Here is a 16831-nt window from a genome sequence, read left to right on the forward strand (position 1 = left end):
TCTTGTTGCGGAATGGTCTTTCGCCTCCCGTCAGGGCCGCGCGTGACGCCATGACCCCCCCTTCCACCAAGGGCAGCCGGGGGCGTGGGGGGGACGCGGACGGGACGGGACGGGACGCGGCGGCGCTGCTGCCCCTCCCGGGGCCGCCTCAGCGTTTGGCGGAGGACAGAGAAGGGCGGCTCCCCACGGCGACCATTTAACTGACGTTTAACTGCCGCGCGCCGGTGACGCGATGGCGCCATGCCGGAAGTATCCCCCCCTCTCTGGCGTCTTTCCGCTTCCGCCGCGCTGCCTCCCTTTCCGCCGCGGCGCGCGCGAGGTAGGAGCGGGCTGGAGTCGCTGCTCTGGGGGGGGCGGCCGGGGGGCGTCGTCCGCGGGTCCCGGGCTAACGGGGGGCGGCGGGACGGACCCGGAGGGTGGCGGGGGGCTGCGGGACGGGCCCGGAGGCGGTGGGGGGGCCTCGTGGGGGCGGCCGCTGAGCCCCGCGTCGCTCGCTGCAGGTGTTACCGCCCGGTGCCTGTGCCTCAGCCGCGACCCCAGCGAGATGCAGAACGACGCCGGGGAGTTCGTGGACCTCTACGTCCCTCGGAAATGGTGAGCGGGGGCCGCCTCGGCGGCCGGGGGCTGGCGGCCCTGCGCCCTGAGAGGCTGGGCCCCTGGCAGCCGGCCGCGCCGCCCCGCCTCAGCAGGAGCGGGGGTTTTGTAGTAGCGAACATCCAGAGGGGAAAAATCCCTGGTTTTTATCCGTTTCCGTATTTTTAAATTTCTTACATGAAGTAAAGGCTAAAGTTGAAGAGAACATTGTGCACCTTCTGATACGTAGCTGTCAGCCCTGCAGCCACAGCTCACGTGTGCTTCATTTCAGAAGTAAACGTGTGTTTGTAGTATTAACCCGTTAAGCAATCGCTCGCTGCCTGGATAGCACATCTCAAGTACAATTTTGAGATTACGGTGAATAGACAAGGAGGAGCTTTTGGTAAATGTGCGTGTTAAAAAAAAATCACTAAAAATAAACCATTGGTATGCATTTTATTAGGTTCAACTCAAAGGGTTTTTACAACTAGTGATCTCTGAGGGTTTGCAGCCTGAGTGTCTTTTGACAGCTGTAATGGCACCCAATGAAAAAGGCATAGAAGCTGCATTCTTATGAATTACCTTGACTGCTGTATATTTTGCATTTCAGAAAAGAAAAACGTAATATTCTATGTGTTTTGAAGGCCTGTGCTGCTGTGTGCCCTGTACAGGGGTGAACTGGGCATATAAAACCAAACTGAAGGGATAGCTGGCAATTATGCATGACGCTACCAAGGGAAAGTCTCCTTTAAATGTACTTTAAACTGCCTTTACATTTTCTGAGTACAGAGGGCTGAAACTGTTACTGTCCAAACTTTTTGTGCAGCTTTAATTTGCGTGCAAGTTTGGCTTTAATAGGTTTTTTTCATTGTCACTGTCCGTTTCCTTTTAATATATCTTGTTATTTTATTCCTTAGCTCTGCCAGCAACCGAATAATTGGTGCGAAGGATCATGCTTCTATTCAAATAAATATTTCTGAGGTAAGTTTCGTAACAGAACTGATGAGAGAGCTACGCCTTTAAACATCCAATAGAGGTTAAGAAATATAACAGCTGTGATGCGTCTCCAAACAATTCATTAGAGACCATAGAAGTGTAGAGCTTTGGAGCTTTCAAACATACAAGTACATTACTACATCACCTCTTGTTATTTTTCAGCCTATTGGAAAATATTCATTAGAGGGAATTTCATAAAGCTCTGAGGAGTCTGTTCCAATGCTTAACTGTTTGACTAAATACAACTTCTTAACTCTAGATATTTAGAGTTATAAATTAGGGAATTCCTTGCCCTGAAGGAAAGGAGAAGAAATGCTTATTTCTGGCAGATTCTTATCCCTCCTACCTTCACCCTCCTGTAAGAAAGTACCATTCTTCAGTCTGTCCTTGTGCACCCTGGCCTTTTAATTTTTTTTCTTGTTGGTCTTCTCTGTTATTTTTCTAGTTTGTCCAAACTTCATGAAAGATACAGGCTCTGGAGCAGAACTGTTTCTGTTCTACTTTCCTTAACTAAAATGCCATCTTCCATGTTTTGCTTGAATCATTTTTGTTAATACTTGACACTGCTGCTCTTGATAAGTGACGAATGAGATTGCTCCTGAGTTCTGCGTGCAGCATTATCATTTCATTAACTCAGTGCTTGGGGTATTGTATGCTTAGAATTTTTCTTGAGGCATGCTGGTTATTTGTGTTGCCTTGGTAATGTACATTTAGTTTTCTTTCTGTAACATAAGGAGTGTATTCTTGTCTAAGTTCAATTTCATCTCTCAAGGTAGCATTATTGCGAATCTCTCCAAGCTTAACATACCTGCTGAGAAAGCCACAGTAGACCTTGACTCCTGCAGGATCACAGCTAATGCACTTGGGCTTCAGTTAATTTGAACTCCTTTTAGCATGCTTTTTCCCCCCCCCCATTTGTTTATAGTTATTTACCTTGCAGGAATTCTGTGGGCCCAGTGTTCCTATAGCTTATGAACTATAAAGCTTGATTTATTTCTTCTTGAATGGCAGACCACAAGAACACATTCCTATATTTCTAAACAACGGAGTCTCTTGTGTTGTCTGACTTAAGAAATAATTTTTAAAAATGCTTTGTTTGCGATCTCCTGTAAACGTTAAGGCAAATACTCTTCTTGTTCACTGCGTTTCATTCCTTCAGTGATCCAGATTCCTTGCTTTCAAAGGATCAGAGCTTAGCAGAACGGGAAAACAAACTCACATGGTATTACAGCATTCACTACACTGTTTAATTTCATGATTTGTATTGTTTAGACTTTTTTCCTGTAAAAGTTCTCAGCAGCTGGAGGAAGTGAGACATTTTGTGTGTCTCAACTTGGGCATTTTTCTACTTGTGTAACAAGACTCTCCCCATCCCCCCTTCACTTCAGTTTTCCATAATAGTGACCTTAAAAGAAATATGAACAAATAACAGGCAGTAAAATCCCCAAGTAAACGTCACATTGGACTTTTCCATTTTTTTTAGAACTCAAGCATTTTCTTCTTATAGCAACCATTTTGTATTGTGTTCTTGTTATGCTGTGTGATCCTTTAAATTACATAGCTGCACTATGTAACTAACTATAAATTTGCTGAGAAAAGTATTTTCCTTGGGTTTTTGTAGTTTGCAGAAAATATTTGCAAAATATAACAAGTGGTTTTTATTTTTTAGTTCTTAGCAAGTGTGGTGTAAGAGCATAAAATTTTGTAAGAATCCGTATGGAGTAACTTACTTGTAATCACAGGTGGACAAGGTAACAGGCAGAGTAAACGGCCAGTTCAAAACGTATGCCATTTGTGGAGCAATTCGCAGAATGGTAAGTGTTTTCTTGAGCTACAAAATGGTTGTGCTTCTTTTTATATTGATTAGTAATTTTTTAGATTTATATTTGGCCCTGAAAACACAATGTGCCTTCAGCTCATTCTAGAGGAAGAGCTTTTGTGGGGGTAACAAAGACAGAGTGAAGATGTGAACAAATTCACTTGCAAGCATTAGTTTCTTCGGTTTTTTTCTCAGTTCTTCGGTTTGTAGAATTATATATGTGTTGGGGGGTTTTTTTTTTGAATCACTGAAGGATGCATGTGGGGTTTTTTTTCTTTCAAGACTGTACCAAGCTATTAATATCTGGCTTGTATCTGTTGTTCATGATTATTAGAGATTATACTAACATTGCTTAAATCTGTTAAACGCGATGTGAAGCTTCCTAGAGTTCAAAGTCTGTTTACCCAGAAATAAATCTTGTTAATGCAAGTGTATATTTTATCAAGTTAAAGCCGTTTCTCTTTCTAAAGGATGACAAATAATTTAACAGCTTGTTTTGAAAATGCTAGTCTGTGCATATAAAATGCAGTGATCTGTGCAAGGCATTGTGCATTTCGTTACCAGCATTAAATGCTGCAGCTGCCTCTCTTTTTAATGTGCATCAGCAATTAGTTGCTCACTCAGATTCATCTTTTATTTTTTTAAAGGGTGAATCAGATGACTCCATTCTGCGTCTGGCAAAAAATGATGGAATTGTTTCCAAGTACGTATGTTTTATCTTACCTTCTTAACTCTTGCAGGGGTAACTTCCATACCCAAATCCAGCGTTTTGGGATGAAAATGTATACGCTGTATTTATAGGATGATTACACAGTTGGTCAAAAATATTTACTTGAGCTGTTGAATCAAACTGGTTTGTAACAATGTTTGTTTCATTTTCTTCTAGGAACTTCTGACTGAAGAAACTCTGGTATGGAACATCTGATATAAAATAAACAGTTGAAACCTATATTGTGCTGTGTCTTTTGTTCAAGCCATAAACATCGGTGGATTTATTACAGCTAGACTTAAAAGTTAGAAATGTGTGTCTTCAAGAGATACACACATTCTGGTTATGAGTTCTTAAAACAAATCAGCTTGTAAAGCAGTGCCAGAGTTGACAAGTCAAGAATTTCCACTTCACTCTTTGGTTCATTCTCATCTTTGTTTTCCAGATTTAATAAGTTCTGCAGCTGTAGCTCAACTCCTTTTCTGGTCTGTACTGGAACATTTTGCAATGTAACAGCCTAATTCAGCTTGCTGCTTTTTCACTGGAAAAGCTAAGGGGATTCTTTTGGGTATGAAATCAAAGTTCATCAGTTGTTCTGCTGGTAGAGGCTTACAATATTTATTCTGCCATTGACACACATTCTTTAAGTGAATTATTGATACTGGAATTCATGGAAAACTGTCTTATCAGAAATGCTTCTTGCCATGCCAGCAGATTGATTGCCGTGAGAGAGAGGGAGTTAAAATTTTACCTTTTTACTCTTATATTAAGACCTTGATGCCGAAAAACAGGGTAACTAAGGATAAAGAACTCTGAATATTTGGCAGTATTTTAATAAATTACTTAATAGCCCTTTAAGGGCTAGATAGACTTTTTACCTGCTGATGTGTTGTTTGGGGGTTTTTTAGCTGTCTTACAGGCAGAATCGAGGGAGGTTGCAGAAGGTTTGAATGGCAGTATGTCTGCTGACATTGCCTTGTTTACCTGTCAGTTCCCTGCCTCTGGCTAATTTCCATCACCTCTACATGTCACACAAGTTGTTATAATATAGTTGGAAAGAGTTGCTTCAAGGTTTTACCTGTCATACTTTAGGTGTTTAGATTTCATTTGAACTGGTTGGTTTTCTGTTAATATAAAGCTTCTGAAGCAGTTATTGTGAAAGGAAAATATTTGTTCGCTCAGACCACGCTGATAGTCAAACCACAAGCTTTGCTGAGTTACTGTCAGAGGTTAAGTTAACTTCAGCTACTGGATTAGAAACAAGGCTGGTTATCCTGCAGGGCTGAGATCGTAGATGCATTGTCAAACTGAAGTGTTAAAGATCTACGATCATCCTGACCTTGCAGCACTGTGTTCAGACACCTCTGACCTTGCTCCTGCTTTGTGTGCCAAAACACGCCAGAAATTGTTTCATGGCATATTTTTTTTCCTTTGATCAGCTCTGCGCATTCAGCTTTGGTATTGCGTTTGCAAAGTGCTCCGCTCAAGGTGCTATAGCTGTACTAAGGAACATTCGGGATCTCGTGTGTCGTTCTAGTGGCCCACCGTGCTTTCAGCAGTGCTCCAACTTTGTTATGCCTTAACAACATCAAGCGCTGTATTAAATTGCAAAAGCTCTCCACGATCTTTATTTTCCTATGCTGTCAGCAGAAATTGAGAAACAGAATTGCACTAAGTGCTAAGCTAGAAGCAACTGCTCGTACTAAGATACGGGGATGAGAAAGGGGAAAGAATAGGTGTTCAGAGAAGCAGACGATTCATGCTGTTGAGTCTTAAAGTGTCTAATTAAAATCATTGGCACTTCTGTCGGGGAAAAGAGATTTCTGATTTACTTTGGTGGTCATTCCACAAGGACTTAAAAGCATGGTGTCTTTTCTAGTCATATAATATGTCTCTGATTTGTGTTTTACTGGAGGGATACAAGAAAAGGCTGTATCCTTTCTTCCAGGTGCTGCTTTTGTGTTCACAGATTTTGTTTGTGCACAGCAGGTTCATTTGTCGTTGGTGGTTATCACTTAACTAGGACGTCATCTATGTTTTTGGTAGTTTTAAAGTATACCAAAGTGACGTGAATAATATTGAAAGCTTCCGTTGCCAGTCACGTTTTACCAGTTTTGTAATATCTACAACTACACACGGGCTGTCCTTCAGATCGTGTGTTCTGATCCGCACATTCTCCAGAATTACTGAGAGAGATTATATCCAGATCACACTGTGTTCGCTCCTGTGTGATCGTCGCTAGGACAACGTTTGCAGTAGTCCTTACTCAAATCTCTGCACAGGCCCTCTCTTAAAGTTTTCTCAAGTGATAGAAAGTGTTTTGGTGATGCTTTCCTGTTTATGCTGCAGGCTGTCTCCATGTAGAGCTGTTACCATGTGGCTTCTTTCTGACTTGTTTGCTGTGGATGCTTGTGGGTGTGGGAAACAAGCCTCAGACTTCTCTCAGGAGAGCCTGGAATAGGGATGCTATCGCCTCCGAACTAAGGAAGAGGATGAACTCCACAAGTGTGGTATCTTTCCCCTTATCTGTATTTTTCTTACTTCTCAGACATGTCGAAATGGAGGATATTTCTTAGGAAGATCCTCTCTTGACAGCATGGATATCTATTGAATCTAAGCATAGCACATCAGGCCATGTTAATGCGTAGTTGCAGTGTGGTGTGGTTTTTTTAATTTGAATAAGTTTTTTTTTCAAATCGTAAAGTGAATTAGGATTTCAGGTGTAAGCTGCTGTATAGATGTAATGAAGTATGTAACTAAACCTTCGTTTCAGGAGCAATTTCAGCAGAGCAGACCGAAATGGACAGGCTGTTAGCCCTTCTTAGCATAGCTACAAACTAAAACACCTTTGATGGCACATTCTGCCTTCCCACTGACAGCACTTGAATTCACCAGTCCCCCTGGAAGCTGATAGAATTTTTAAACTCCTGCATGTTTCAAGTAAGGGGGAACTCAGCTAAAAAGACCAAAAAAAGGCTTAATGTTGAACTTAATAAAACAGAAAGCACGTGAGACATATCTTTTAAATACCACAAGCAGGAGAAAAAAAACCCACACCTTATTTTTGAGCTATTTTCTTCCAAGTCAACCATGACAGATGCATTAAAAAAGGGGGGGGTGGGGGGTGAGGGGAGGAGGGTGGGACTGTTAGTTTTGACTCTCCTGGAAATAATTCATTTTTCCAGCAGATAAATCTCTGAAAACATTTTCTGGAAAGACAAACGCAGTCGCCAGACCGGAGAGATTTCGCCTTGGCTTACATCCAATCCTCATTACTTTGTACACAGTAAAAGGAGATAAGTTTTAATTGGACTTGATGTTTCTCTCTGACATATCTTAAATTAGCTGCTTCTGCCTCGGCATTAGGGTAGAACTTTAAATAAAACCAGTAACTGTTTACTGTTGATAAATGCCTAGTTTACCAAAGAGTTTAAATAATGTTGACTTGCTTCTAATCCCCTGGGACTCTGTGCATCCATGTGGATTTCAGTGGAATTCCTCCATAAGGCAAAGTGAACTGACAGCTTAAAAGTTCAAGATGAGCTTGAGGTCTCTCAGATGGCTTTTTAAGCAATAAAACTCCATTAGCATACAGCTGTACCAAATTTACACGTCGGTATTGACTGAGTATTTAAGAATTGGTGTAATTTAAAGCTTTCTTTGCTTTGTAATACTGATTGTTGCTGGGGGTTTTTTCAGAATTTTAAAAAATTTAAACAAATTACTTTTTCATTAATTTCCTGTCAAAATAAGCTTATGAAATGTTATGGTGCTGTATCCTAAAACCTAGTTTGTTTGGAAATGGATTAGTTCTGTGCTAAAGGCTCACACCATCCTCACCAGCAGGACTGCATAGCACATGAGGTCTTATAAAAATTTCTGCAAAATCCGAACAAGGGAGGACATGTGTTCCATTAAATATCAATTTTGAGTTGCATTTTCTACTATTGTGATGTAAAATGTTCTTTGTTTTCCTGGGACAGGAATAGTTCAGATCTTCTAGAGCCATGAAAGGGAATGAACTGTACTTGTACTGTACAAGATGGACAGAGTTGCCCTTACATGGTTACATTGCACCAAGTCATGAAATTCTTTTCTGTTACTTACGAGGACTTGGCAGTGGCATCCTAAAGACATCTGATTTTACTGGGGCTATTTTAGTGTCTTTGGCCAAAATTTTGCTGCTCAGACAAGAGCCTATCTACTCCTTAAAACACCTGTTTTTTCTGTAGGAGCTTGTAGATGTCTCTACAGAGACATCTATAGATTTACATTAAGCCTTGACACTCTTTAATGAACTACATGGTGTTGAAAAGCTGCTTTCGTCAATCTCAGCTGAAGTGTGTTGTGATCAGAGGTCCAGGGTTAGGAAGCCACTGCATCCTCTGTTGCTGGGGGCACAGGATTAGCAGCTTCGATAACATCACCCTTGCTTGCATGTTGCCGAACAGGCAAAACGCTGCCAAGGCTGGGAGAAGACAAGGGGCAACGTGCTTCCCTGGCATCACTTGTGCTTCACGGCAGAAAGGAGCGCTGTGACTCGGGAGAGGAGTGAAAAAGGCCAAGAGCGTCTTTTGCCTTCACATATATCCATTAGTGCCGCTCTCTGCGTCCCGGCTCAAGCTCCTGAGCAGTGTGTGGAGCAGAGGCTGTCCCACTAGTGCTCCCTACAGACAGGAGGCTGGGACAGCTTGCGAGGGATAGAGTTTATTTTTCTAAAGCATGCAGTGATGCTGGAGGCTGCGGAAAGCCTACCTAGAGGAATGAGCTGTTACACTAGATTTGGCAGCAGTTTGGGTTTTGAGTCGGACGTTAGGGAGAGCTGTCTATTCCCATCTCCTGTTTTGTTCAGTTGCTGTCACTCCTGGTGATACACAGATGTAAAAACACCTCTGCTGCAAAGATTACTTTGAGCAAGTTAAGGGAGGTTTTGATTTTAGTTAATTCATTGATGACTGTTTGCACTGAGGCATCCCAGGGGAGGCAGCTTCCCCATGTGTATGTTGGACTAATCTGCCATGGGAAAAACATAGAAAACTAATTAGTTTCCTGCTGTCAAATACACTCTTGTTTAATATCAGACAGGAGTTCTTCTTGACTAAATCTCAGTAGGAGCTGCAGGTACTGAGATTTTAAGAATTAAGAACAATTAATAAGGTCAATGTGGGAAATTTTTTTATGTATTATGATGAAAAAGGTATTTTAACATCTATTCTCAGATAGCCGATGGTGAATAAAACAAATATGGCCAGGCTGAATCAAGCATATTATTCTGCATTGTACGTACCCAAGCTTTAGTTTCTTAATAAATCCTGTTCTGTGGTTTCTTTCTACCAGACTGGGACTGTGAAGAAAAGCAGACACGTGTCTCTTCTGCTGAGGATTCGGCACCCCCAGTTTGGGAGCAGAGCATTAGCCAACTTTTGCAGTGCTGTGGTGGGTTGACCATGGCTGGCTGCCAGGTGCCCACCCAGCTGCTCCTTTGCTCCCCCTCCTCAACAGGACAGAAAATAAGATGGAAGAGCTCATGGGTGAAGGCAGGGTTATCACTTACCAATTACTATCATATGCGAAACAGGAAAAATAATTTATTGCTTATTTAAATGGAGTTGGATGGTGAGAAACTCCTACCACCCCCTTTTCCTTTCCTAGGCTCAGCTTCAGGGGAACACCTGCTCTGGTGGCCAGAGCTGCCCGTCCTCCCCCAGCCCCAGCACTTGTAGGGCTGTCTCTCACAATTTTACTTTTTTTTTCTTTTTTTTACCCATTTTGCCTGTTCTTACACCATTTTCCCAGCCATGCCCCAGCATTGCCGAGGAGCTCAGCTGTGCCCTGTGGTGGGGCGGCTGTGCCCAGCATGAGGTGGCCCTGCTTCTCTCCCCCGAGGCCCTCCTGCCGACACCTGGGCACCCAAACCCGGCACAACCCTTGTCCCAATTAAAAGGTAGTTAAAATAAAAACCTTGGGTGCTACAACTGGTGATGGGCTTCAGCAATGCCTCGTTTTTGTGTTGTGCTTCTCCTGCGGCAGATCTCCACCAGCTTTATAGGTATATACATATACGTATCCATGTTTCGCACCTGGGGAAGCGATGGCGTGCTGAAAGTGAGGTATAGCCATCTGTCAGATATCTGACAGCACCAGGATTAAAATGCAGATCTTGGGAGCCCCAGAGCTGTACATATTTTGCCTGTTAACCCACGGCAGATGTTCTTCTGAGAGGATGGAGGGTGATCCCGGTGTCAACTGGGGTCTATTGCAGGGTTGGAAGTAAAAACCATGCTTCTCATTTTGATGAGCTGATGGTAAGCTGTGCACCAGGGCATGCCACCTACACCAAAATTAAGCTGTTGTGTATCTGGCTGTAAATGCAATAATCTTTTCACTGCTTTCATAGGGCACCAGAGTCCAGAGAAGCACCTCGATCCATGTCTTAACACATGCCAAAAGGCAATGCACAGGCCTCCTGATGTGAAGTTAATCAAGCTGTCGCCCTCTCTCATGGGTTGCAGTGCCTGTCAGGCAAGTAAGGTTGAGCAAAAATGCAAGGATATTGTGTGTTTTATTTCACGAAACAGCGCTTTCATGAAGTGTTTAGCACAACTCTACATGGGTTAGTCATTGAGCCGGGAAATGCAATATCTCATGCTCTAGGCAAAGTGTTTGAAATGTCTGAGGCTGAATAAAAATAGCACTTCAAAATAAATTGGGTAGTGCACTGGGGAGGTGGCAGAGATCATTACTTGCAGCTTGTCCCTGGCTCATTCAGTTCTTTCCTCTACAAGGGCTAGAAAGGCTGGGGATTTAATTCTCCCTTTGGCTAGTTTGAGGCTAAAACAAAGGGATTTGCACGCCTGATTTCTGTCCTGGCCGATGGAGCCATGCTTGCAGCAAACTCCCTCTGCATTCCTGGGAAAATGGGGTTATTTGTGCTGGATCACTCAGCCAAGCCCACAAGCCAGCTGTGCTGAGGAAATAACGACCTTAAAAAGCCAACACTGCAGTTACATTCAGTGTCTGCTGATCGGTCACTTTTGCTGCTGTCTCGTGTCTGCTCTCAGGTGCCTGGAACCATCATCCCAGAGTTCAGTACATTAGCTGGTAATCTCAAACTTGGAAGATTTTCCAGGCAGGTTGACCAAAATCTGAGGATCTAAGACTGCCTGTACCCAAAAATAAGTAAATAAAAGGAAGTTAATCCCAGATGGTGCTGATTAAAATGCGAACTACAAAAGACAGATTAAGGAAACAGCTTTCAGGCTGCAAAGTATATTACCTGAGAGGGAGCTTGATCATTGTAGCACAGAGCTCATATTTCTGGAAACCCAGCACATCTTGACACAGCCCTGCCTTTGGAGAGCCTGCATCCTCCTGCAGAAGATAATGGCGCCAAGCTTTGGGTCTTTTGATCGCAGAGGGATTTGATGTCTCAGCAGTCACCTTGTCAAGTGATACAAGTGTGACCGCGCTGGGCACAAACCCTCTCAGGGTGAAGGGAGGCAATTTTGTAAGATTTTTCTGACCTTCTCCCAAATGCTGCACTTGTCCAGAGAGGGGGTGGCTTTGCAGGTGTGGGACAGGCGGCACTGTACCTGCCTGCCAGCGACACTGCGGCCAGTGTTCGCTTCTGATCTTGGCTACAGAGTGGTTGATATCAGACCCGGTTTGGCCTTAAGGCCCCAGATGCAGATTTATTATTTTCCAAAATGTATTGTTTGTCACACACCTCTGTGGGTTTTCTTTTTCAAGCTGGTTTGAGACTATCCTGACAGCAGAGTTAATCCTTGCCTCAGCTGGAACCAGTGCTGCCTCACTGCCGTAAGTCTTAATTCCCTGAAAACTAAATACTTAGGAAAGTCTCGTACACATATATGTATAATAGTTTTCCATGCGGTTATGTAAAAATCTCAAACGATGTCACTTCGTCAGATACCTTGTGGCTCATGCCTGTTCTGTTTCTCAACCCTCAGTGATCTCAGTGCCTTTAAAAAAAAGAGAAAAAAAAAGGAGAAAAAAAAAGTGCTGTTCGTTTCTGCTGAGCAGGGAGCTGTTCCTGGCATGCTTCCCATCAAGTGTGCATCACAGGCATTGAGAAAAACGAGAGCACTGGGGCCAAGGCTGAGGAGACCTAGTTTCTTCTTCTGACAGTCACATTTGTTTTGAGCAAGGCCTGTCGACTGCTACATCCTATACTAGAATTTACCCATCTCTAAAATGAATGTGATGAGAATTTGAGGAGTGCTCAGAAAATGCTATATGGGGTGGCACAGTTCTTTAAATAACTGTTACACAAGGAATATATTCTTTAAAGGTGATCTGCAGTAAACTCAGTAGAGTTGAGCCAGAGGCGAGTGTCCTAATTTGCCGTTTTATCCCCTGGTTTTATCCTCTATTCAGCAGGGAAATTTTACCCCACAAGTTTTCTGGACATGCAATTTTTTGCAGGTATCTTTTTTCTCTCTTTGAATCCAGTACCATTTATGGGGGTAGGACTTTTCGAGCATTTTTATTTCCTTTAGGGGGTGGGTAATGAGAGGGAGGGTTATATCAAAGCTGACTGCTGGAAAGAGTGGCTCTGGTTTACAGTGCTTTGCAGCTTGAGATAATGCCTCTGGTATCTACAGACTCCGGAATGGAAAAAGCGATGCTCAAGGCGGGCCTGTTCTCAGTCACCCATTTCTTATATCCGTAGCTGGGACCCAGGAGTCATGAATGGCACAAAGTGCTGATCGTTGTGCAACCCACTGCTACGCCAAGGCACGCAGTTGTACTGCCATGTTTGCTCCTACTGCCCTGGCCTTGTCTAAAGATTTCTTGGATCTCTGAGGTCAACGGAGCCTTTAATGCAAATTCACAGAATACCATTAGACTTAGATTCCCATCCTCATGAATTTGCAAAAGACAAAGCTACACCAAACACTCTCCAGAAGTGCTCGGAGCTGGGAACAGAACAAACCAAGAGAAATTCCAGCCAAGGGGGCAGTAACTGATTCTAGCTCCAGATAACAGTTGTTATCAGAGAAGCTCATAAATCCACCCAATTTAAACAGAGTGTCAGGCAGCATCCCGCTCTGCATTGTGTGTTGCCTCAAGGGATCCTCAGTTGCTTGTTCTGATCAATGATTTCCATTCTGTCTTTTGGGTTCCCAAAAGTCACTACTTCCTGGAAAATGTTTGTGGGAGTGCTAGTTCTGAGTGTCTGTGTGGCCTTAGGGAGCAGCAGCAGAACACGTTACTGTTCCAACAAACAGCCCCAAATTACTGGTTGGCTGTCACTCCCTCACGTGGTTGGAAAATGCACTGAGTAAAACAACATATATTGGCAAAAACAATGTGCCAGAAGTACAGAGGTTGTTTAAATGTGACTTCGGGATCTGACTTTTCTAATCCGAAGTGTCTGTTGGAATACAAACAGTCTTCATTAACACGCAGTGCCAGTGTCTCTCCTGGGACTTGTAATTACCCACCTAATAGCCCCGTGCTTCTTGAAGCATAAACACACTGATAGCAATGCCTTCCCTGTGTCACTGTCACCCTTTTGGTGTCATCACTGCAGCTGCAGAGCTCCCCTGCATCTTGGCAGATGAAGATTACTTGAGGAGAAGGACGTAATAATACCATGGTAATCTATGTATCTTCACTCTTGTTTTGCCTCAAGCATTTGTTTTAAGGCACTATGGCTTAATAAAAATGAGGCAGACCTTTGGGAGAAAATTTATGTTTACTGTTTGGAAAAAAACCCCACAGCTTTATTATGGAAAGCCATGGATTTGCTGTTAAAGAAATATGTAGATGTGAGAAGACAAGCATCCCTGGTAAGTGGTTGGTCCCAAGTACAGTGTTAGGCTGACTTTTGTGTCTTCCAAGTGATTCTCAACAACATGTTCCTGCTGCATGAAAAAAAATGTATTTGTATTGTGGTTAGACGTCCCTTCTAGGGATATGCCACAACAGTTATTAGGAGAAAGAGGGAGTCATGGCCTTGCTATTATTCTAGCAACTCTGTTAGCAGAAAATCTGTGGATTTATTTCAGCCACATTTTGTCTCTTCCAGCAAACAGGTCTGTAGTTTCCAATATGCCAAAAAGAGCATAAGGGGATTTTGCCTCCACTATCACAACTTCTGAATGACCTTGCAGAACAAGGGCTAGATGATGAAGTGACCTCATAAAACACTGTTTTAGGAAAATACCATGTCATACACTGCTGGGATGAATTGTCCAGAACAGGATGCTGGGAATAACTCTGACATTTTGGATGAACCTATAAAACAAGACTCTGGACTCACTCCACAAAGTGGAGAAAGAGGTATGAACCTGTGGGACGTGGTGTCAATCAAGAAGACGCATCAAATCTCTACGGCAGCCTGCAGTGTAAGTGGGGGTGTGGAGAGGGGAAGGCTGTGTCTTCTGCCATACGAAAAGGTTCAGCATCTTGGCTACCTTCACTAGTGTGTAATATCGCCTCCCTGACTTCTGTGGTGAGGACACTCACGTCACAAAAGCTGTGTCCTTCTATACATGCAGGTAACCTCTAAATAGGCTGTTTGTGCCGAAGTAGAAGAGTAGCAGTATGCTGGGATCCAGTGCCCCAACAGCTCTGGCACCAGGGGCGACACAGTGCAAAGTGGTATTCCCAAAGAACAGCTCTGGGGAGCAGTATTTAGGGAAAGAAGCTGATAAAATGGGAAAATAGTGACACAATAATTTTATTTTTCTTTTACTATTGTAAAAAGTCATTAAAAGAAAGGAGCAGATGGAAGTGTTTTGTGTTTAGTGATAAGTGAATACAGGTTTGGCAGCAAGCTGCTCTTACTGTCCTGAAACAAGCCTCTTACCTAAGTGCTGAGCCTGTGGTCTTGCTTTAGAAACCATCCCAATACAGCGTCATACAGTATGGAAGAGACAGTACAGAGATATGCATTTCTTCCTGCACTGTTTTGAGATGCATTGCGCTAGGTGAACGAGACGTTTTACAGCTGGATGCAGCCCTCTCTCGTGGCCAAGAAGGGAGGGCAAATGGACCATAACAGAAAACAAGAGGTGAGATGTGAAGAGAGACAGACTGGCTCAGTGGTTAGATAAAGAGCAGGGAAGCCACGAAACCGGAGTTGATGCCACCGGAACAGGAGATGTGCTGAGCATCTGGAGTGGGTCTGTTGATTCCCCTTGCCTGGCCTGGCCTGCTTGTAAGGAGGGATAAAGCAGGATAAATGCAGGAGCAATGGACACATTCGGGCAGGAGGGGTGGGTGAGGAGGGAGTGAGCAGCTGACAAGACTGAGAGGTGCTCAGTGGTCGTGACTTGGGGGAAGTTTCAAGAAAAGCTGCGCTGAGATCTGGAGGGAGGTACTGCTGCCTTCTGGAAGAGACTGGGAAGGGAGAGTTTTTGTGTATTTATGTGCTATGCGGGGCCCAGACATTCAGATCACTGTGCAAGCGCTGGCGTTCTTTGTAAATGCGTGGGCAATCACAGCTGAATGTGGGCTTTCTAACCAGCAGTGCCGCATTCTTCCAGTGGTGGCTGATCTTGAAAAGAAGTAGTACTTCCCTGCCTGCTCATTAGAAACGACCTGAGCAGCAACAGCGTAATCATTTGCACTAAACACATGGCTGGAATCCTTTTGATAAAAGTCCAAGACACAGGACAGCTTCCTATGCACGCTTCCCTAACGGCCTGGCTGCCTCAAGGGCAGACCTGACCATCTGATTCCCCTTGTAGTGACATTTCAGAAGCAATTTTATTTGTTCCGGCTGGCTTTAATTGAACATCTGGGTTAATAACAGGGAGATACCCAAGGTTGGCATCAGAGTCGGGAAGGAAAAGGAGTCATTTTAGAGTCCTTCCTTAATCCCAGCTTCTTTGTTAGAAGTGTCGGTGTTATTTAATTGACTGTTAAATCCTCATCACATGAGCACCCTCCCTGAGTGTAATCTCCTGTGATAAATTGCCCAGAACTTGTGTCAGAGCCACTTTCTGGTCTCCAGCATTTGTGAGACTGAGAGTGCCCTGTGATTACAGCTGATTTTTGGAGGGGGAACAAGGGAGGAATGGCTCTTATTTCAGTTTAAATTGATTTAAAAAGACAATTGACCCCAGATTTGGATAAACATACTGTTCTCTAGTCTGCTTGAGGTCTTTGTATATGTAGCTATTTTTTCCATGCTTTTCAGCAAATGTTTAGAGGGTGCAGGTCTTATCAGACAAAGGCAAGGTGGTACCGCCAGCCCTTAGGGGGGAGCAGCCAGACAATAATTGCACAAGGTCTCATCTCACAGGCAGGAGGAAGGAAATGAGCTACGCTAGGGTTAGACAGGAGCTAGTTATCTGTTGAAAGCAGCCTGCACACAGTCAGATCTCGAAGATCAGGGAAGAGAACTTGAAGGTGGAAATGGTAACTAGATATGAAGAAGAAACAGAACAGAGAAGAGGAGGATGGGAAGAAAGACCTGTAAGTCTTCAAGAAAACCTCTCTTGTCCTATAATCCTCTAATATTTCCCATTTGATTCTGGTCATTTTCCCCTGTTGGGGATTTCACGCTACGTCTTGGGTGACCAGAAAGATAGGGCAGAGTCAGAGCAAGGTGCTGGCATGCCTGAGGAGCACAGATGCTTGCTCAGGGTGAGCGGGACAGTAAGTGACTTCTGGGATGCTCATGACCCCACTGGCACTGTGTTCCCCAAACCCTGGGAATTAGGAAGGTGGCGGCATCTGTGAGCTGTGCACTAGAGAGG

The 16831-nt window shown here is 43.7% G+C and overlaps 1 protein-coding gene across 1 annotated transcript; it reads left to right on the forward strand.

Annotated features, from left to right (window-relative positions):
- The first annotated feature begins 78 nt into the window (after positions 1-78).
- RPS21 (ribosomal protein S21) lies at positions 79-4337 on the forward strand. The gene is made up of 6 exons (XM_075108327.1): positions 79-319; positions 501-594; positions 1491-1554; positions 3312-3383; positions 4036-4091; positions 4275-4337. Exons 1-6 carry the CDS (start codon positions 241-243, stop codon positions 4282-4284), a joined length of 375 nt encoding a protein of 124 aa, XP_074964428.1. The 5' UTR covers positions 79-240; the 3' UTR covers positions 4285-4337.
- Positions 4338-16831: the final 12494 nt, after the last annotated feature.

Source organism: Phalacrocorax aristotelis, chromosome 13 (genome assembly GCF_949628215.1).
Source record: "Phalacrocorax aristotelis chromosome 13, bGulAri2.1, whole genome shotgun sequence".
Taxonomy (NCBI): domain Eukaryota; kingdom Metazoa; phylum Chordata; class Aves; order Suliformes; family Phalacrocoracidae; genus Phalacrocorax; species Phalacrocorax aristotelis.